The following is a 21,909-nucleotide window of genomic DNA, read 5'->3' as shown; positions in this document are numbered from 1 at the left end:
ATCCTCTACCCGCTAGGAAAAGGACTAATGAATATGCTTTATCTTCTCTACCCCATAGTCGTCTATGATTCCAAGAGAGAGGTAATGTCATAATAACTAATTTCTAATTCTCCTAAAAGATTTTCTCATGTTAAACTGATCATTTATTATGGGGAAGTGCCAGGGGAGAAAAAGCTAGAAAACTGGTTAAGCTAGAAGATCGGCCACGGTAGGGATCCAAAGGAGGGAAAATAGGGATCCAAAGGGGGGGCCATTTGCAAAAGATCTATGTGCAAGAATGGGCTCCAAAGACCTTAGGGTTCAGCCCATTAAGACTTCCAAAATGCTAAGGTTCCAAAATTCAAAGGTTATGTCCAAAGGTCAAAGATTAGGAAATTTGGATACTTTGTGGTGTGTACAAAAGTCTTCACAAGTCCCTACGTAGGAGGGGGCGAGCCCAAGAAGTAGGGGATGAGAGAGAAACACCCACACACACTCACAAGCTTCATTTGTACACAAGGGGAAAGAGGGACACATGCCAGCTCCCTAGGCCAAATGCCCACAAGGTGTACTCAAATCCTGTTGGATGGCCTTGGAGGTGGACCAATGAGAATTAGGCTAGAGTAAATCTAGTTTAATTAATTTAAAAACACTTAATAAAACAACCAATAAGAATTAAACTCTCTAGAAGACTATTGGACAGTCTCCCAAGGGGTCCAATGAGCATTCAACATCCCAATGGCTTGCCTGATTCCTATTGGCCAGGAGACAAAGGGGTCCAATGAGAGTTTAATTGCATTTATTAATTACCTAAAGCTCTCACAAAAGGGGAAAGGGGGACACATGTCAGAAGGCTATCACTTATGCTCCTGAAACCTTATTGGCTAAGCCTTGGGAGGTCCAATGAGGTGCTAGCAAGAGCAAATAGCAAGAGGGGTCAACCAAGAGAGAGAGGGGGACTGATTTTTTCAAAGGCAATTATCCACACACACTCACACAATCTCATGTGTAGAGTAAGAATACTCTCTCTCTCTTCTCAAGCTTTAATGGAAAGCTTATCACCTACTCCAAGCTTATGAGAAGGGAGGCCTACACCAACAACTCTTGGCTTTGTGATGCAAATCCAACCACGAGCCAAGCTTCAATGCATGCTCATCTCCTCTACCATGCTAATTGCTAAGCTAAGCTATGCTAATATGAGTGATTATGTGAGGAGATGTACATCTTTCTCGTAAGACTACTCCTTCTTCCTCTCAATCTACTCTCATACCCTGCTAGCTCTCACCATCTTCGAAGGTGTGTGAGGTCTTGGGTTTGAGACCGTGAGGGAATTGATGTTGTGTTTGATAAGTGTATTGCTTAGTGCTTGAAGTTTCCATCTTCAATCCACTAGCTAGTATTGAAGGAACACAAAGAATTGTATTGTAAAATGTCTCTCTTGATGGGAGAAACCATAGTACAAATCCTTTTGGAGGGGGGACCGGCTCCATGCAAATCCAGTCCTCAACTGTTGTCAATTTCTTAATTTCTCTCTCTTTTGAAGTATTGTTCATGCTATCTAACTAGGTGTTATGCTTTTTGTTGCTCTCTCCACCCAAGCACTCTTGTTATTCTCATTAGGAATCTATTCTAATGAAATGCTCACTATGTTCATGCTATTTTCCACTACACACAAGTTACTAGACCATTAAATGTTACAATGCCCCCCCCCCCCCCCCCAAAAGCTTCTTCTTATAATGGTGTCTTGCACGAGCTCCAAGTGGTTATCACCTTCATAAAGGAGAAGAGTAGTGTTGTAGGGCTCAAATCAAAGAGCAATGTTGTAGGCCACTCTGAGCCCAAGACAAATCCAAGGTCCTTAGCCAATGTCAAGAAAGCTTATCTTACCTATCTTTGCAAATCCCTGATGAGCAATAGGAAAATGTTTTCTCAACAATTAGCATTCTCGTGCAATTGGATAGATTTGGCGATATTCCCAAGGTGTGCCAATCCACCCACATTGATCATTGTGCGATCCCACAACTTGTTTAATGCCTCTTGTGAGTCATAAGAGTAGCTCCCATCAATAGTAATTATTTATGAAGCAACACCATACGAATAGAAATCTTAGTATGAGTGACTTTGTCCACCATTATAATTATCATATTTTGAAACTTGTTGAATTTTAGCCAATGTCAAAAAGATTAAGAGACTTGTTTAATGCTCTCACACTTGTGTATCAACATTTTTAGTGGCACGTATTTTTAGTGCTAGAATTGTTGCTCGTCATAACTAAGAGAGAGCATCATCGTACATGAGTAGGCGAAGTAGAAAAGAGAGAGCTTCCATCCATAGTGCACGCGCACGTGTGTGTGTGTGTGTGTGTGTGTGTGTGTGTGTGTGTGTGTGTGTGTGTGTGTGTGTGAGAGAGAGAGAGAGAGAGAGAGAGAGAGAGAGAGAGAGAGAGAGAGAGAGAGAGAGAGAGAGTCCTTCAATGCTATCTCTACTTGGCTGTGTATGTGTGTGTGAGAGTGTTGCTTGATATATATTGCACTGCCTTGCCATCTTTGCCCGATTGTTGAGGTGACGAAGTGGGCAAAGGTTACTATTGAGAACTTCAGATCCCAACCATTTTTAATTGTAGTATTCTCTATTATCGGCAAAGCAATCATATTGAAAATGCTTCACAACCCAATATATGTGGAGGGGTAAGATTTCCTATCGATGAAAAAAATCTCACTGGATGAGGAATCTAATCCCTCCAATATGAACAGCCTTCAACAAGTCACAAAGATATTTCTCGGATTATCATCATCAAGGAGGATGAAAATGGCTCTTCTAGGTGAGCACTAAAGAGAACGAGTTGACCTAAGAGATGGGAAGTTAAGTAGCTAATAGCAACAAGGGTGTTGGATGTAATGAAAATTGCCTATGAACTTTGAGAATAGCGGAATTAGGAAATTAGGTGAAGCACTTTCGAGAGATTCTTTGTGAGCATAGTGGTTGAACTTAATTGATGGTAGCAACATAGACATGGTACTTAGTTAACTTGGCATGGACAATACTTTTGCAAGAGAGAGAGTTTAGAGAACATGACAATAGTTGAGGGCCGGATCCATATGGAGTCGGTCCCCCCTCTAATAGACATTTGTATTATAGTTTCTCCCATCAAGAGGGACTTGGTATAATACAATCTTTGTGTTCCTTGTAACCTAGGTGATGTAATGACGATGGAAAGCTTCATGCATCACACGCATAACATAAACTTGAAGAAAGCATTAACTATCCCAAGGCCTCAAACACCTTCGAAGGTGGAGAGAGCTAGCGGGGAATGAGGATAGGGAAGAGGAAGAAGAAAAATTCCATTGGAGAAAGAAATAGTTCCTCACTTATCATTACTCTTCTTGCTAGCATACATAATAGCATAGTAATGAAGATGGCAAGCTTAAGCATTGAAGCATGACTCTTGGTTGGATTTGCATTCCATAGCCAAGAGTGTTGGTGTAGGCTTTCACTCTCACAAGCTTGGAGAAGGAGGTGGTGTTCCTCAACTTTCACCAAGTGAGAATGGATTTGCAATTGAGTGTGTGTGTGTGTGTGGAGTATATCCCACTAGCACACACTAGCCAAGAGTGTTGGTGTAGGCTTTCACTCTCACAAGCTTGGAGAAGGAGGTGGTGTTCCTCAACTTTTACCAAGTGAGAATGGCTTTGCAATTGAGTGTGTGTGTGTGTGTGTGTGTGTGTGTGTGGAGTATATCCCCCTAGCACCCCCCCTCCTTGCTTTGGGTGAGTGGTGACCTTTCTGCATGTTGCAAGCTCATTGGACCCCTCTCCCCCTAGCCAATCACATGCAGCATGCAGTCAAGTACATGGGTAGTCTTTTGACAAGTATCCTCCTTACCCCTTAGAGAGAGAGAGATTGAAAATATATAGATATTTGTTAGATGGAAGTAGAAGCTCATTGGACCCCTCTTTAGCCCAACCAATAGCATTCAAACACACCATGTGGTTAAGCTTAGTGAGAGTCTGACATGTGTCCCATGTGCTCTTTTAGAATTCCCCTAACTTTGACATTTTTATGCATAGGAAGTTTCTCAAGCAACTTCCTCATTAAGTGTGTAGGTTCTCATTTTGACTCAAGCATCTTACCCCCCATGCATAGGAAGCTTCTCAAGCAACTTCCTCATTAAATGTAACAAGTACCTCAAGTACCTTAGTCATCAAGCATGACAAGCACCTTAGGTGGAGTTCCCACCTCAATCACAGCCTTAGCTTGCTTAAGTTTAGGTCGGGTTCCCACCTCAAGCACAACCCTAGCTTGCTTAAGGTTCCCACCTCAAGCACAGTCTTAGCTTGCTTAAGTTTAGGTTGGGTTCCCACCTCAAGCTCAACCCTAGTTTGCTTAAGGTCAAAGGACTTTTAACACTAACCATTGGAGGTCTTTAATGAAGCTAACCCTAAGGTCTTTTAAGCTTCATTAATTAACCTTGCTCTTTGACATACTGTCTCTCATTTGGTCCCCTTTACCATTGGCCCCGCGTTGAGATAGATCCGTAAGCACATGTCTATATTGTAACCCTTGTTCCTGTTTATTATCCCATATTAAATGATGAGTTTAATGTGAGAAAATCATTTGGGTTGGTTAGATATTAGATATTTAATGACATTGGATGTGAGAGATTGCCCCCAATTATGACAGGAAGCATGTTTGCAAGCTCATTCACAAAGATTCGCCCAACAACATCACGTTGGTTATGACAATCGACAAATGAATTTCAAAACAAAAGTGTACATAAAATACTCTAGATTCTTACTTATTATCAATGAAACAATGAAATGAACACACTAAAAATTGCATGCTACTCTAGAAATGACACATTCCTTTGTATTATAAAAATTGGGGAAGACTGTGCAAACTCTCCCATGCAATATAAGGAGACTTACATGTTTTTTTTTTCCCCAAACATAAAAAGGAAACAACATCTAAAACTGAACATATTTCAAACAATCCAGATCAACAATATATATAAATTCCAACCCTTCTTATGGTTCCCTTGTGAGGTACATGGATCAAAATTGGAGCGTCACGATCGTAACGTACTAGAGATGGTGCCAATCAAAAACAAGAAAACATGCTTTGATAAAAGGTAACAAGCTCTCTCTCTCTCTCTCTATATATATATATATATATATATATATATATATATATATATATATATATATATATATATATGTATTTTTTCTCCATGTATATATACTCTTGTTGAATCTTCAGATGACACAACACTTACACTAATGACAAAAATGCACACTATAAGGTTGAATCAAGGAATTTATACAATCTAAAAGCTAAGGATATATTCAACATATCAAAATTTGGATATGAAGATCGTAGCGTACTAAACAAATTACGGTAACAACAGTCGTGGAAAAAAAGCACAAGCTCTCCCCGCCTCCCTTCAAGCTTTTCTAGGTTCTTGTTTTACAAGCCCAAAATGTAGCAAAGCAGGAGATAACGCTCTTGTTTGACACCACACCTCAAGGCAATGCCTTTTGGCGGTTGAAGCATTAAGGTCTCGCCATCCATATTTTACCCATGGAATGGAATGGGGAAGGCTGTGTTTCTCCGATGTCTGTATCACCTGCGCTACGCGTCTGCTGTGCGATCTCGAGGATTCTGCACAGAGATCATAGAAAGCAAGAATACGACGCCGTCTTTAGCTGCATTGCGTGCACGCTTGGCCGCGGGAGGGCCTGAACTCCAAGATTTTCTTCAAAGCAGGACTCCGGACGAGGATGGAGATACCTATTCTGTGGAGGTCGGCACCAAGAAGAACCCTGTAGCTAAGCCTCCCTGGATGAAGCGCATCATTCCTGGAGGGGACAAGTACACCACTATCAAGGCTAAGCTCCGTGAACTCAACCTGCACACAGTCTGTGAAGAGGCAAAATGCCCTAACATTGGTGAATGCTGGACTGGTGGTGAGACTGGTACCGCTACCGCTACCATAATGATCCTCGGAGACACTTGCACTCGTGGATGCAGGTAAATTAATTCACCTGCCAGCCTTTCCTTTTATTTTCCAGGTGAACTTTCCCATCATTACGTACGTGCAGGTCTCTGAGTGCGTTGTATATGTCCTTTAATCAGACAAGTCACACTTGCAGTAGGGACTGGGGTGGGAATGACAAAGTGGTTACTGAGATTGGGGCAATTATTTTTGGCTAAAGAACTTAACTTGGAAAGTTTTTTTATGTATCTTCCAAGATAGCTTTCTGCTTGAATGACCCATATTCACTGGGCTTGCCTCTTTGTATGTATAGTTGATTTGTTTTGTTTTACTTTTTTAAGCTGTGGGACGAAGAGGGCATATTCTAGTGTGTTTTTAGTATGAGTTCAGTCTTTTGTTTGTAAGAACGTGGCTCTTCTCTCTTTGTCTCTCTATTTTAGCTTTGAGCAGTTCAAATCCTTTATTCACAGGGATAGCGTCTTAGTGCACAATTGATGGAGCTGATAGCTTTTAGAGTACATGAGTTTATTTCTTGTACTCTCCCTTGATTGAATTTGTTAATAGGGAGTGAGGGCTTTCTTGTGGATGTGGCCGGTGAGGTGAGGTAGATGTTTTCTCATTGGCTGGGTATGCGAAGCCACGTCAAGCCTGGGGAGTGGCTCTCTGCGTCTATTTAGCCTCCCCAAGGCTTTGGATACTTTTCCCAGCGTTCACATGGGCTCCTAGGGACCTTAAAGCCCTGCCGTTCTTATGCTTGCCCTATATTTTCCCTGCGTGGGCCGGTTAGTAGCCTTGGAGAGGCCCTACATATGGGGCAAGGGGGTATCACTCGCCTGGCAGGCGCTCTGAAAAAGCAATCGACATGAGTGTGGAAATCTTGGCGTTCTTTATCAAGTTCAGACAAATTTGTCCTATTCTCATCATTCATCTCTCTCAAAAAGATCGAGTAAACAAACAAACAGGATTTTATTAATTTTGAAATGACCGAAACGAATACAATAGGGACAGACTCGCCCTTAAGTTATACATCAAGTACAATGGTTCTGCCTTTCTCTGTGGTCAAAGTCGCTTCTCTCGCCCGATAGTCGACCACGGCGTTGTTCTTGTGGTACCAGGGAATTCCCAAGAGGACATCACAACCTTCCAAAGGCATTATGTAGAAGTCCTCATGTCCCAAATACCACCCTGACAATGCAACCGAAGTTTGCCAATGACAGGTGTAATGGCTACGTCCCTGCCGAGGGCCGCTAGAACTGCCTCTGCTAGTCGTCCCATCCGATCAGGTGTGATCTCGAACGCGACGCCAATTCAGGTGAAATGAAGTTGACCTTGGCTCCTCCATCAAAGAAGATCAGGGCTTCTTGGTCTTTCACTTTGCCCCATGCTCGGTAAAGTTCTGTACTCTCGTCCATCGTGCTTGGTTCAGTACCCAAGCAATCTGGAACCAGTCCTGTTTTCATCTTGCCTTTTCGTCCACGTTGCTCAGCTGCTCTCAAACCCTCTGGCTTGTCTTCATCCTTGTCACTCTGTTCTTTCGGTGCCTTTTTAGGGCACTTAGCGGAGATGTGCCTAGTTTCCCCGCATCCAAGGCACTCCCCCTCTTTGATGTAGAGAGTTCTGTCTCTCGAGGAGTGAGTTTGGGTCAGCCAGCGTTTTCAGATTCAGCCCGCTGTCCGCAGATTTTAGCATCTGTTTTTAGTGCATCGTCGTCGCCATCGCTGTCTTCGCTGAAACAGTGTCAGAATACAGCAGAAGTCGGCGTTCTGCAGATTTCAGCCCGTCCTTGTCGTCGTCATCATTGTGGTCGACATCGTCGGCAAGTCCATTGCATCTAGACCATTGTACTAGATTGTGCAATCAATAGCATAGGGGGCCCCTTGGAGGAGGGTTTGAGAACCGTCTTGTGTCGTATTCTCTCTCTCTCTCTCTCTCTCTCTCTCTCTCTCTCTTAGTCACAGCACCTTCATTCACAATGTCTTTCACTTTGTTTGTGATCATTGCACTCTCTCATTAAAGGACAAAAGGCTCTCCCTTCCGCAAGTAAAAAGGAACCCTTGAGCACAGTTCGGAGTACTCATCTTGAGCAAAGTTGAACATTCACTTCCGTTGTACCTTACATTGGTATCAGAGCTTTGATAGTGTTCTGTATCACTCGAGGAAAGAACCACGACTTTTTTTTGCTTGTAGCGGACGCACTTAACCCAAGTCCACTTGGGCGTGTTGATTACTAGTGATTTTGAAGAGTGACAGGTAACCCAAGAAAGAAGGGCTTGTAAGTTGTCCGGCCTCCCCTTGTTTCTCTTTTCACTCATTGAGAGCGAACCGTGCACTTAGCGGCCAGCCAATCGACATGAGGTGGGAAAAAGCAACCTTGGTGTGAGCGTAAGGCCGCCAAGGGGTGCGCCTGCAGGGAAGAGTTGAGCTCGGGTAAGAGAAAAGCCTTCTCTAACTCAGATTGCAAGCTAAAGATGTAACAGACTTGGACACTCCAAGTCAAGAATCAACCGCGACAGCACCAAATAACCACTTCAAAACAAGTCACAGATCACAATAGATGTATACTGGCCCGGCGGAGTTTCGTGCCTAGAGATATTGGCCCCAAAGACTGGCGTCCCTTTCGGTATTTCTTTTTATATTAATCAAATCAAAGTACAAGAGAGTGGCTAGGGTTTCACTCTCAGACTCTGCGTCCAGATACTCTGAGAAGTGAGGCCCTCACCACTAATTTAAAGGTTACAAGGGATGCCCAAAAGCAGAGCCCCAAAAGCTTCAAAATCAAAAGCCCTGAAAGCAAAAGCTCTTTTCTCTCTCTCACAGAGAGTTTCTGAAAGCAAAAGCAAACTCTCTCTCTCTCTCTCTCTCTCAATGAGAGCAATAAAAAGCAATTATGCTTTTCTGGCCAAAAGCTGAGATTTGCGTCGCTCAAAAATATCCCTTTTTTTTTTTGGTTGACTTCCGCGATTTCCCAAAATTAGGGTTTGTGGCAGAAATTAGGGTTTGCAGTTTTTTAAGGGTTTTTGGCAGAAATTAGGGTTTCTGCTGTCTGCCATGTCATCACTTTGTGACATACCCCCCTCTTGAAAGCATTGTAATCGACCGCGATTACGCCTGCAAAATCGACAAAAGCCATAAACCGTCTTAGCAGACACTGACTGTTAGTACCTACGTACTAGGGACACATATCTAGCACATGTACCAAATCGACAGTCACATCACACGACATCACTAGACATCACAGGACATCACATGACATTCAACATTCATTCGGATCTTAGACCATGATTTATCGGCAATGTAGCTAGCAATCACATCTAGGTCCAATCGGGACCTCATCGATGTCCGATTGACTAACCCCTATTGCAACCATGTCTATTCGAGGTTAGTCAGACCAAAATGTTGCAGTCATTTCGGCTATCAGTTCCTGTACTCAAAAGAAGTCAAGAACAAATCAGTATCATTATCAGGAATTCCATTTCATGAAGTCATCCAGTAGAATACTATCAGCTCTCAGTATCCCTGAAGCTCAAAGAGACATCAGTGACTTTAGTATCAAAATCAAGGAATCTGTTGACAAAGGAGCGGAGTAACTCCCCTCTTGTGCATCCCACTGCACCAGATCTTCGGCCAAGCTGAATTTTTGGTTTCCGTTTGGAGTAGACTATGCTATACCGAAACATCGAGGTAAAGTTTCACAATCTAAGGAGTATTTGCTAGGTCCTCCTCCTCCATCCACTTCGCATCAAATGCAGGAAAGTTCTTGAACTTAACCAAGAACCGCCTTCGGACTTTACCTTTCTTCGTATCCCTCTGTGCCAAAATCTGTTCAGAAACAAGGGTCTCCTCGTTTTCTTCCACTTCGGGTTGCTCATCGGGCTCCTCATCATCAGGCACATCACCCCTAAAAGGTTTCAAGAGACTCACATGCAATGCATTGTGAATCCTCCAAGTATCTGGCAGTTTCAATCGGAAGGAGACATCATTTATCTTTTCAGTTATCTTGAAAGGTCTATATTATCGCATACTAAGCTTTGGAAAAAGCCTCTCCTTTCCCTTTTCCTTTCGTAGGCATGCCTTCTCAAAACGTAAGATCACCCAATTATCCTCCTTCAATTTCAAGTCGCGACGATGGCGATCCGCTGCTTTTTTCTGTCGTTCTTGAGACTCTTGCAAAGTCTCGCGAACTTTGGCAAAAGCCGTATCCAAATCTCGCGAACATTCATCCGCTTCAAATATCTAATCTTTCGTGCTCAGGAAGGATGGAACCTTCGCAGCACTTTCAACAATCTCAAATGGCCTCTTTCCCGTCGAAGAGTGTATCGTGTTATTGTAGGCAAATTCCACCAAAGGTAAGTTCTTTTCCCATTGAGTCTTCTGATTCGAGATACAAGACTTCAATAAATCTAAAACCACTGAATTGGCAATCTCAGATTGCCCGTCAGTCTGCAAGTGGAACGATGGCGAGAACTGCAACTGCGTGCCAATGTTCTCCCAAATTGCCTTCCAAAACAAACTCATAAATCTGGGGTCTCTGTCGGAGACAATCGTCTCGGACGCGCCATGTTATCGGAAAATCATCGTGATCATTCTGTGTTCTCAGGAGATCAAAAATGAAATCCATTTCAATATTTTCCTAGGGGCGGGTGGGTATGGATAAAGGCTATAACAATTCATGTGTCTTATGCCAGTCAAACTTGACCTTCTGGCATACTGCGCACAAACTCTTCCACATCCTTTTTGAGTCTCGGCCAAAAGAAGTATCTCTCTACCCCTTTCATGGTGGTAGCAATGCCGCGGTGACCCATAAAAGGTGGACAGTGGCATTCAGTCATAACCTTTGCCTTCAACGGTTGTGTAACGCACAACATAGTCTTTTTCATCGAGTAGCCTTCCCGAAGGGAGTATCCAGCTACTATCTCCCCATCCCGTATTCGTGTGAAAAATATCTGCAAAATCTGTATCTGTGGCATATTGATCGACCATATCCTTGAAGCTCCTATGATGTATCGCGGAAATAGCCAGAACCAACGGCGTCCGAGACAAAGCATCTGCCACCACATTCTTCTGTCCCTGCATGTGGACAATCTAGAAGTGAAACTGTGACAAGATGTTCGCCCACCGCATCTGCTTTTCCGAAAGCTGAATCTGTGACAAGAAGTAGCGTAAACTCTGATGGTCTGTAAAGACAGTAAAATCCGCTCCGAGTAGGTAATGTCGCCACTGAGTAAGAGCATGGATAACCGCCAAAATCTCTCATATATCTGTGCTGTCATCTCCGGCCTAGAGAACAATCGGCTCTCGTAAGCAATGACATGGCCTTCTTGCATCAAGACTGCACCCCAGACTATGACCACAAGCATCACAATATACTTCAAATGACTTTTGCAAGTCCGGCAAAGTCAAAATAGGTCCTGTAGTCAATTTCTCTTTCAAGGTCTGAAAGGCAGTCACCTCTGTGGATCCCCACGAGAAAGGTACTCCTTTCTGTGTCAAGATATGCAAAGGGGAAGCATCCTCTGCAAAGTTTCGTATGAACCGCCTGTAGTACGAAGACAGTCCCAAGAAGCTTCTAACTTCATGGACATTCCTCAAATCGGGCCAATCACGGATAGTCTCTATCTTGGCCGGGTCCATTTGAAATCTTGCTCTGCTGACACAATGTGTCCCAAAAAGTGTATCTCTGGTAGGAAAAATTCACTTTTCTTTGCATTAATCACTAACGTGTGATCTCGTTATGCCTGAAAGACTTGAAGCAGATGATCTCTGTGTTCTGCTCCATTCTTGGAGAAAACAATGATGTCGTCAAAGAAAGTGCTAACAAATAGCATGTACTCTCGAAAAATCTTGTCCATCATCCGGTTAAATGTCGCAGGAGCATTGGTTAAGCCAAGAGGCATCACCAAAAACTCAAATAACCCAAAAGTCGTCCGAAAAGCTGTCTTGTAGACATCTTTTGGCGTTATCCTGATCTGATGAATCCGCTCTTCAAGTCAATCCTGCTAAAGCACGAGGATCCTTGTAACCTGTCGAGTATATCATCGATCCTAGGAATCGGAAATTTGTTCTTGATGGTGATTTTGTTGAGAGCTCTATAATCGATGCACATTCTCCAAGATCCGTCTTCTTTAAAACCAACAACATTGGAGAGCAATACGGTGAAGTACTAGGTTGGACAAGACACTTTTCCAAGAGGCCTTTCACTTGGTTCATAATCTCTTCATTCTGTGCTCGGCTCACACGGTAAGGTGGCCGATTCGGTGGCGTGCTTCCAGGTATTAGATCAATGGTTTGATCTTCAGGCCCTCCGAAAAGCAATCGGCATGAGTGTGGAGAAAAATCTTAGCGTTCTTTTGATCAGGTCAAAACATATTCAACCTTTATTCATCGTTCAGTTTTCTCCCAAAAGAATGACTAAGAAACTGAAGTTCATCAAGTACAATCTCTAAGCCCTTCATTTGTTAAAGTCGCTTTCTCGGCTCGGTAACCAACCATGGCGTAGTTCTTGTGGTACCAAGGGATCCTGAGTAGAACGTCACTCGCGTGCTCTGAACACCCCATCCGGGTGCCAATCGAACTACCTCCGCCTGTGGCGTCAGTCTGTCGGGCGTAATTCCAAATCGAGCCGCCAATACCAAGTGAAAAGAAGTTGGCCTTGGCTCCTTCAAAAGAGCTCCCTGATCCTTCACTTTGCCCCAAAAGCGGCAAAGTTTGTACTTACATTCATTCATTAGATTCGGTGCAAGTCCCACGCCATGTGGTACCGGTTCTGCTTTTCTATCTGCGTTTTTTGCCACATTCCTCAGCTGCTCTTCAACTCTCAGGCCTGTCGTCGTCTTTATCATTCTGTTCTTTCTGTGCCTTTTTAGGGCACTTCGCGGATATATGTCCATGTTCCCCTCATCCAAAGCACTTCCCCTCTCTGATGAAGCGAGCTCTCTCCTCAGGAGTAAGCTTGGGTCGTGCATCCTTTTTCTCTGGGTTGCTCTTTTTCTTTCTACTTTCATTCCTAGAAGTCTGTTCGGCTCGTTGTGTCATGTTCTCATCTGTGGGGTAAGTCAGACTGCCAGAGTGAATCGCAAAGCCCCGCTTCGCATGACTCATCAACTTCTGAATAGAAGCTGACTTCTGTTCCAAGCAGTGATCTCAGATCTCTGTAGGTAGACCCAAGGTAAACCGCTCAATCTGTTCTCTGAACGAGATCTTCTTGAATGAAGAGGCGGGTAGAAAAGAGCTCCAGAATCTTTCACAATAAGCATTGATTGTATCTTTCTTGGTCATCCTAAGATGGTTCCAAGCAGCTCGTATATCTCGTTCATATTCTTGCATCAACCAAGAAGAAATAAAAAGCTTCTTAAATTTCAGCCATTTAATTGGCGCAGTCTTGTTTAAAAGAAGCGTGGACCACCAAGTACGAGCATTCCTCTTAAAGTAAGAGGCAGCTCTCCGAATCTTGGAGTGCTCTGAATAGCGTTCTCCCGCGAAAGCAATGTCAAACTGCTGTATAAAAGACAAAGCCTTCGAAGCATCTGAGTATCCTGAAAAAGTATCAAACTTGATCGAGTGGCCACCTTCCTTAAACTCTCGAACTTTCTTGCTTTTATCTTCGAGAAAGTCATACTGGTTAGCTTTGTAAAAAAAATTCTTCTTGTTCGCATAAAAGTTTCCGTCATCGGAATCTGAGCTGTCTGTAGACGAGTCCTCAGTAGAACTGTCAGTCTCTGAGCGAGATGTAGCCTTTTTCTTGCCCTTTCCGAAGCTTTGTTTCTTGCTTTGCTTTTTGCTTTTTCTGTCTTCTTGGCTTGAGTCTGAAGAGCTAGAAGAACTGTCAGAAGAAGAAGAAGAACTGAGTAAGCCTTCAAAGTTGACACGCTTCTTCTGTTTCTTTGGCTTGTCGAATGTCGAGCGACGACCCAAATATCCCGGGAGTCAGTGCCTTTCTTCTGCTTTTTGCCGTGCTTTTTTGTCTTTCTTTTGCACGTCGAAAAGCTGAGCAATCCGTGCATCAACCACGTTCTCCAGTTCCTTCTCCGTATATTTCTTGGAGGCAGAAGGTTTCTTGAGAGCGGGTTTTGGGAGTGGAGTTGTGGTTCTTTGCCACTCTGTCTGTACCTCTTCCAAAGAGGTCTGGTTCATATATTTTGCCATCTTCGGGTCCTTGGCAAAATTGAGCATCATCTTTGTTGCATCGCCAATCAATTGACGACGCTCCCATCTCTTGCTGCTCCGCCTGAGTAGGCCTAGGCGGGCCATACTCCGTGCCGGAATCTTCGTTGTGATCCTTGTCCGCATCTCCAGATGTAGAGGGAGTCGACTAATCATTGCCTGAAGCCATAGGTGCTGCAGGAAAAAAATATTGGGGATCGGATTTCCCGTAGAAGAGAAATCGGTCGTGCTCTGATACCACTGTAACAGACTTAGACACTCCAAGTCAAGAACCAACCGCGACAGCACCAAATAACCACTTCAAAACAAGTCACAGATCACAATAGATGTACACTGGCCCGACGGAGTTCCGTGCCTAGAGATATTGGCCCCAAAGACTAGCGCCCCTTTCGGTATTTCTTTTTATATTAATCAAATCAAAGTGCAAGAGAGTGGCTAGGGTTTCACTCTCAGACTCTGCGTCCAGATACTCTGAGAAGTGAGGCCCTCACCACTAATTTAAAGGTTACAAGGGATGCCCAAAAGCAGAGCCCCAAAAGCTTCAAAATCAAAAGCCCTGAAAGCAAAAGCTCTTTTCCCTTTCTCACAGAGAGTTTCTGAAAGCAAAAGCAAATTCTCTCTCTCTCTCTCTCTCTCTCTCTCTCTCTCTCTCTCTCTCTCTCTCTCTCTCTCTCTCTCTCTCTCTCTCTCTCTCTGCGCGCTGCCCATCCCCAGCTGTAGCAGTGCGTGGCACAGCCGCTGCTGCAGCCCCACCTGCCACTGCCGCCCCTTGCTGCCCTGCGTGTCCGCGCGCTGCCCACCCCCAGCTGTAGCAGTCCGCGGCACAGCCGCTGCTTCAGCCCCACCTGCCACTGCCGCCCCTGCCGCCGCTGCCATTCGCTGCCGACTCCCCCTGTTGCGTCGCTCCCGCCATTGCCCCCGCCTGCTGTTGCCGCCTGCTGTTGAACTGCCCCCAGCCTCCCCCTCACACAGCCATCTCTCTCTCTCTCTCTCACACACACACACACACACACACGGATACATACCCACACACACACTACACACATACACGCATACATACACGTACTCCCCTTCTCCCCTCTTCTTCACAATATGAAGAGAGGGTAGCTCCGAATACAACTATGTCTTCCCCCATCATCAAGACGCCGAAATCGACAATGAAGACAACCTTCATGCTCACGAACAAGAGGCTTGCACAATTGGAGAAGGACATGAAAGAATGGTGGATGGAGAGAGAGATATGGAGGGAGGAGAAAGCCACCTTCATCAAGCTATGGAACGAAGAAAAAGAGGACATGAGAGCGGAAATCCAAAACCTCAAAGAGGAGAAGGAGAGAAGGGCACGGGAGAACGAGAAGGAGAGGGAGAGATGGAGGAAAGAGCAAGAAGAGATGAAGGCACAAATCGACCTCCTTCATGCTTCCATCACATCCCTCACCCCCGAGGAAGGAGAGATTAAAGAGGAGGCTAAGGAAGCCCTCAAGGAGGAGATCACCAAAGCCCTCACCGCAAGCATTGAGGACAAATTAGAAGCCACCAAAGAAGGATGGGTCGAAGTGGTCAAAAAGAATATCAAGAAGGTAGCAAGAGAGGAAGCCCAAAAAGATGAGGTACTCATCGTACACACAACCATCGAGGAGGAGAAAATGCGACAAGCTCGCCGTCTCAATGTGCGAGTGACCGGCATCAAAGAAGAAGAAGGGTCCACACCCGAGAGCGATGGGAAAGCCTTATGCAAGAAAGTGGGATACAAGGAAGAAGAGATCCCTTTCTCCAAAGTTTGGAGAGCCGGCAAAGATCCAAAGAAGAGAGCTCTCATCCTCCAATTCGCCTCCGAGGAGTCTCGAACTTCTTTCCTCCGAAAGAGGGTCATCTTGAGAGGGCTAGAAGGCCCCCCGATTTATCTTGATGATGACCTCACAAAGATGCAACAAGATCACCGCCGCACGTGCATGCCTAGAGTCCACCAGGCCCGCAAAGAAGGGAAGAAGGCAGTATATCGAGATGGTAGGGTTATCATTGATGGCAAGACCATCGCATAGGGACTCGCGGCCTGTGGGACACACGAGGAGATTCATGTCACGGTTTGGAATTGCAATGGAGACCTATGGACACACCCAGAGAGACTTGAGGAGGTGATGAGAGGTCGAGACATCATTCTACTTACAGAGACACACGAGAGCCCAGAGAGAGGGTTACCACGGATACATGGTTTCCAATGGGAGTCTCTACATCGGGGATGTATGCGCCAGCACACCACTCGCGGTTCAGGAGGAGTGGCTATACTTTTTAGACAGGGGCTTCACAGCAGACTACAGATTGTTGCCCGGGACCCACAGGCCCGATACATGTGGATTCGCCTCGAGCTCTCACGAGACAGGATCGTCTACATTGCCCTTTGCTACTTTGCTCCCACAGGCTCCAGATTCGCCCCTATTGAGCAGGAGTCACCGTACGCATGCCTCACGGAGGAGATTATGGAGTACTCCACACTGGGTGAAGTCTTCCTTATGGGAGACTTCAATGCTCGTACGCGCAGTGAGCAGTGTGAGACATATGACCACGAGGACCCAGAGGCACTACACACTCTAGATGAGGAGGCTACTATGAGAGATACAGCAGACAGAGCTCCAGTCACAGCCTACGGACGACACCTACTTCGACTTGGCTCCCAGCACCGTCTCGTTATTTATAACGGGATGGCCCAGTGGCCCACCTCAGGGGGCCTGACTTGTATGCCACATGGAGTTACAGAGGGAGGGGGGAGTACAGTCGACTATATTATGGGACCCAGGGAGGCTACACACCTTATCACATCCTTCACCATTCCACCCATACCCATCGGAGCCGACCACACATACCTCTCTTTCTCCATCACCGGAGATACCATCCCACATAGCTCCACAGCACACACTCCACACACCACCATCCATTTCACACATGAGCTAGCCTCTCTTTACTCAGCCGAGGTCGAGCATGGCCTATGCCTCCTCCACCCATCCACACCACTCTCAGTTCTCACATCACATATCTCTTCCGTTCTCCACACTTCAGCTATTAGCTCTTTTCCACACACCACTCACACAGGACGCACTCCCCCCCCCGGGACTATGCCTCAGAACCGCTGGTATGATGATGAGTGCAGAGAGTTATACCGACGCCTCCGTGCACGGCGAGCCTTAGGAGAGATCACAGAGAGAGAGGCCAGACGAGATATGAAGACGCTGACACGCCAAAAGCGGCGAGCATTCGAAGAGGCACAGGAGCTTGAGCTATACTGCCTATTCATGAGCATAGATAGCGCGACGGCATGGCGCACCCTGCGCGAGCCACGTCCGACCACAGCTATTGAGGATCCACAGATATGGCATGATTATGCAGAGCGCCTCTATGAGGTGCCAGGGCAGCCTCCTATCCCACAGCCACATGAGCCACGCCCCACGTGCTCCTCCTTCTTTACAGCAGAGATGGTAGAGAGGGCCATACGCCGCATGCAGCACAGACGATCAGCTGACCACACTGGATTACAGAGTGAGCACATCATTTATGCGGCCTCCACTATAGCCCCGTTGATTGCACATGTCTTCAACCGGGCTATAGGGGAGGGCTTCCCAGAGGAGTGGACACAGCACACCATAGTGCCTATCCACAAATCTGGCGACACCCTGGACCCAGGGAACTACAGGACTATCATGATTGGCCACACGATGGCCAAACTATATGGAGCAGTACTTGAGGCACAGCTTAGCTGCTACGCAGAGACCGAGGGTTTACGAGCTCCAGGCCAGGCAGGTTTCAGACGAGCTTTCTCCACCACTGACCACATCTTCGTTCTGCGCTGCCTCATTGATGGGGCAAAGGCGCGGAAGAAGAGGCTTTACTGCTGCTTTGTGGATTTCCGCAAGGCCTTTGACACAGTCCCACGCGAGAGACTCTTCCAGCGCCTTCACAGCATTGGGGTACCGACAGAGATGATTTGGGCCATATATACTCTCTACGAGAGGGTGACGGGTCGGGTTCGTTGCCCAGGCGGCTTTTCAGAGACCATTGCTAGCACCATTGGTGTTAAGCAAGGATGCCCACTCTCCCCGACACTCTTTGGGCTCTACATCGACGAGATCTCCGACTACATACTACGAGCAGGGGGAGAGGGGAGCGACTTGGCAGGTACTCCGGTCCACATCATGTTATATGCTGATGATATTGTGTTGATTTCAGAGTCACCCGAGGGCTTGCAACGCCATCTTGAGGCCTTGGACGAATTCAGCACACACAAGGGGTTGACTGTGAACCTTGGCAAAACCAAGGTCATGATCTTTCACACATCCAATGCAGTGAGGAGCGCTGCCACCTTCACAGCAGCAGGAGGACAGGTTGATGTAGTCACCTCCTATGTCTATCTTGGCATCACATTCACCAGCCTACCAGGACCCTTCACTATGAGGCAGGCTGCTGCTGACAGGCTCACCCGAGGATATGCAGCTCTGACCATGCTAGAGCGGAGATGCCACCAGGCACACTTTCAGGAGCCCCGCACGAAGGGCTGGCTTTTTGACACCTTAGTCACCCCGGCCCTGATGTACTCGGCGGCAGTATGGGCACCAGGATTGACGGATGACCAGTGGACACAGCTTGAGAGGCCACAGGTATGTATGATCTCACGCTTGCTCCGCAGCAAGAAGACAGTGCCACATGACATTATTAGAGCCGAGCTCGCCACACCACCTATGGTTGTAGAGGCATTATTCCAGATAGTCTGCTTCATCCAGAGGATGAGAGAGCTACCTCCTGACAGACTTACTCGTAGAGCATTTGAGGCAGCTATACAGCTATCAGAGAGTGGGCATGCGAGAGCTTGGTACTCACAGGTCAGAGCATGGTTTGAGGGACACGGTCTTGACATGGAGAGCCTACCACCATTCCAGTACGACCCCCACTCACCATCTGTTCACCTCTCTCGCAGTGAGAGAAACTTGGTATTGAGACAGGATCTGTGGCAGCTATACACTAGGAGAGTCTGGGAGTCACCTGGCTTGGGGACGAGGATGTCAGATTAGAGAGACCAGTTTCTCACCATATTGTCTGGGGGGTTCATACAGAGACCACGCTATATGGACACATATATGCCACATAGCTCACGGGTGGCGATTGGTCAGCTGAGAGTGGCTTCACACAGGTTAGAGATTGAGATCGGGAGACATACTGGTGTTCCCAGGGAGGAGCGAGTCTGCAGAGCCTGCACAGAGGAGGTGGAGAGTGAGGAGCACTTTGTATGTAGATGCAGAGCATACACTGAGATCAGAGGCAGATATGAGGCCTTATTCAGAGGACAGCCCACTCTCCGAGAGATCATGGACTCTCGAGATCAGAGACAGCTCGAACGTTTCTTACTAGAGATACAGAGCCATCGGGACACACTACTACAGCCACGCACAGCTACACAGACAGAGGGGAGACAGTCGCAGCTCACAGTGTCACAAAGTGATGACGTGGCGGACAGCAGAAACCCTAATTTCTGCCAGAAACCCTAAAATTCCTGCAAACCCTAATTTTTGCCAAAACCCTAAATTCCGGAAATCGCGGAGGCGGATTATTATTATTATTATTATTATTATTTTTTTTTTTTGGAAAATGATGAGCGACGCGAATTTTGTTGTTGCTTTTTTTTATAAAAAAAGAGAAAAGACTCTCAAGAGAGAGAGAGAACTGATGCTTTTGATTTTAAAAGCTTTTGGGGCTCTGCTTTTGGGCATCCCTTGTAACCTTTAAATTAGTGGTGAGGGCCTCACTTCTTAGAGCATCTGGACGCAGAGTCTGAGAGTGAAACCCTAACCGCTCTCTTGTACTTTGATGATTGATTAATACAAAAAGAAATACCGAAAGGGGCGCCAGTCTTTGGGGCCAATATCTCTAGGCACGGAACTCCGCCGGGCCAGTGCAAATCTATTGTGATCTGTGAATTGTTTTGAAGTGGTTATTTGGTGCTGTCGCGGTTGATTCTTGACTTGGAGTGTCCAAGTTTGTTACAGTGGTATCAGAGCACGGCCGATTTCTCTTCTACGGGAAATCCGATCCCCGAATTTTTTTTTTCCGCGGCACCTATGGCTTCAGGCAATGATCAGTCGACTCCCTCTGCATCTGGAGATGCGGGCTGGGATCACAACGAAGATTCAGGCAGAGAGTATGGCCCGCCTTGGCCTACTTAGGCGGAGCGGCGAGAGATAGAGCGTCGCCAGTTGATCAGCGATGCAACAATGATGATGCTCAATTTTGCCAAGGAAGCGAAGATGGCAAAATATATGAACCAGACCTCTTTGGAAGAGGTACAGATGGAGTGGCAGAGAACCACAACACCACTCCCGAAACCCGCTCTCAAGAAACCTTCTACCTCCAAGAAATATACGGAGAAGGAACTGGAGAACGTGGTTGATGCACGGATTGCTCAGCTTTTCGACGTGCAAAAGAAAGGCAAAAAGCACGGCAAAAAGCAGAACAAAGGTACTGACTTCCCGGGATATTTGGGTCGTCAGTCGACATTCGACAAAGCAAAGAAACGGAAGAAGCGTGTTCGATTTGAAGGAGTACCCAGTTCTTCTTCTTCTTCTTCTGACAGTTCTTCTAGCTCCTCGGATTAGAGCGAAGAAGATAGAAAAAAAAGCAAAAAGCGAAGCAAGACACAAAGCTTCGGAACGGGCAAGAAAAAGGCAAAGAAGGCTACATCTCGCCCAGAGACTGACAGTTCTACTGAGGACTCATCTACAGACAGCTCAGATTCCGATGACGGAAAGTTTTATGCGAACAAGAAGAATTTTTACAAAGCCAACCAGTATGACTTTCTCGAAGATAACAGCAAGAAAGTCCGAGAGTTTAAGGAAGGTGGCCACTCGATCAAGTTTGATACTTTTCAGGATACTCAGATGCTTCGAAGGCTTTGTCTCTTATACAGCAGTTTGACATCGCTTTCGCGGGAGGACGCTATTCAGAGCACTCCAAGATTCGGAGAGCTGCCTCTTACTCTGAGGGGAATGCTCGTACTTGGTGGTCCACGCTTCTATTAAGCAAGACTGTGCCAGTTACATGGCTGAAATTCAAGAGGCTTTTTATTTCTTCTTGGTTGACTCAAGAGTTTGAGCGAGATATACGAGCTGCTTGGAACCATCTCCGGATGACCAAGAGCGATACAGTGAATTCTTATTGTGAAAGATTCTGGAGCTCTTTTCTACCCGCCTCTTCATTCAAGAAGATCTCGTTCAGAGAACAAATTGAGCGGTTTACCTTGGGTCTACCTACAGAGATCCGAGATCACTGCTTGGAACAGAAGTCAGCTTCTATTCAGGAGTTGATGAGTCATGCGAAGCGGGGCTTTGCCATTCACTCTGGCAGTCTGACTTACCCCACAGATGAGGCCATGACACAACGAGCCAAACAGACTTCTGGGAATGAAAGTAGAATGAAAAAGAGCAACCCAGAGAAAAAAAAAGGATGCACGACCCAAGCTTACTCCTGAGGAGAGAGCTCGCTTCATCAGAGAGGGGAAGTGCTTTGGATGCGGGAAACATGGACATATTTCCGCAAAGTGCCCTGATAAGGCACAGAAAGAACAGAATGATAAAGACGACGACAGGTCTGAGAGTTCGAGAGCAGCTGAGGAATGTGGCAGAAAAGGCAGATAGAAAAGCAGAACTGGTACCTCATGGCGTGGGACTTGCACCGAATCAAATGAATGAAAGTACAAACTTTGCCGTTTTTTTTTGGGGCAAAGTGAAGGATCAAGAAGC

General features: G+C 46.0%; 1 protein-coding gene across 2 annotated transcripts in view; it reads left to right on the top strand.

The window, feature by feature from the left end:
• Nucleotides 1-5,466: 5,466 nt before the first annotated feature.
• LOC147461694 (lipoyl synthase, mitochondrial-like) overlaps nucleotides 5,467-21,909 on the top strand; it is a 35,467-nt gene continuing 19,024 nt past the window's right edge. For both annotated transcript variants that reach the window (XM_086509168.1, XM_086509167.1), the window contains exon 1: nucleotides 5,467-6,006. In XM_086509168.1, the coding sequence (XP_086365294.1) occupies nucleotides 5,567-6,006 (440 nt within the window). In that variant the 5' untranslated portion in view covers nucleotides 5,467-5,566. The remainder of the gene's footprint in view (nucleotides 6,007-21,909) is intronic.

Source organism: Adiantum capillus-veneris, chromosome 3 (assembly GCF_014529385.1).
Source record: "Adiantum capillus-veneris isolate H3 chromosome 3, ASM1452938v2, whole genome shotgun sequence".
Lineage (NCBI taxonomy): Eukaryota > Viridiplantae > Streptophyta > Polypodiopsida > Polypodiales > Pteridaceae > Adiantum > Adiantum capillus-veneris.
Note: the sequence above shows the minus strand (reverse complement) of the source record. Positions and strands in the feature narration are given on the sequence as shown.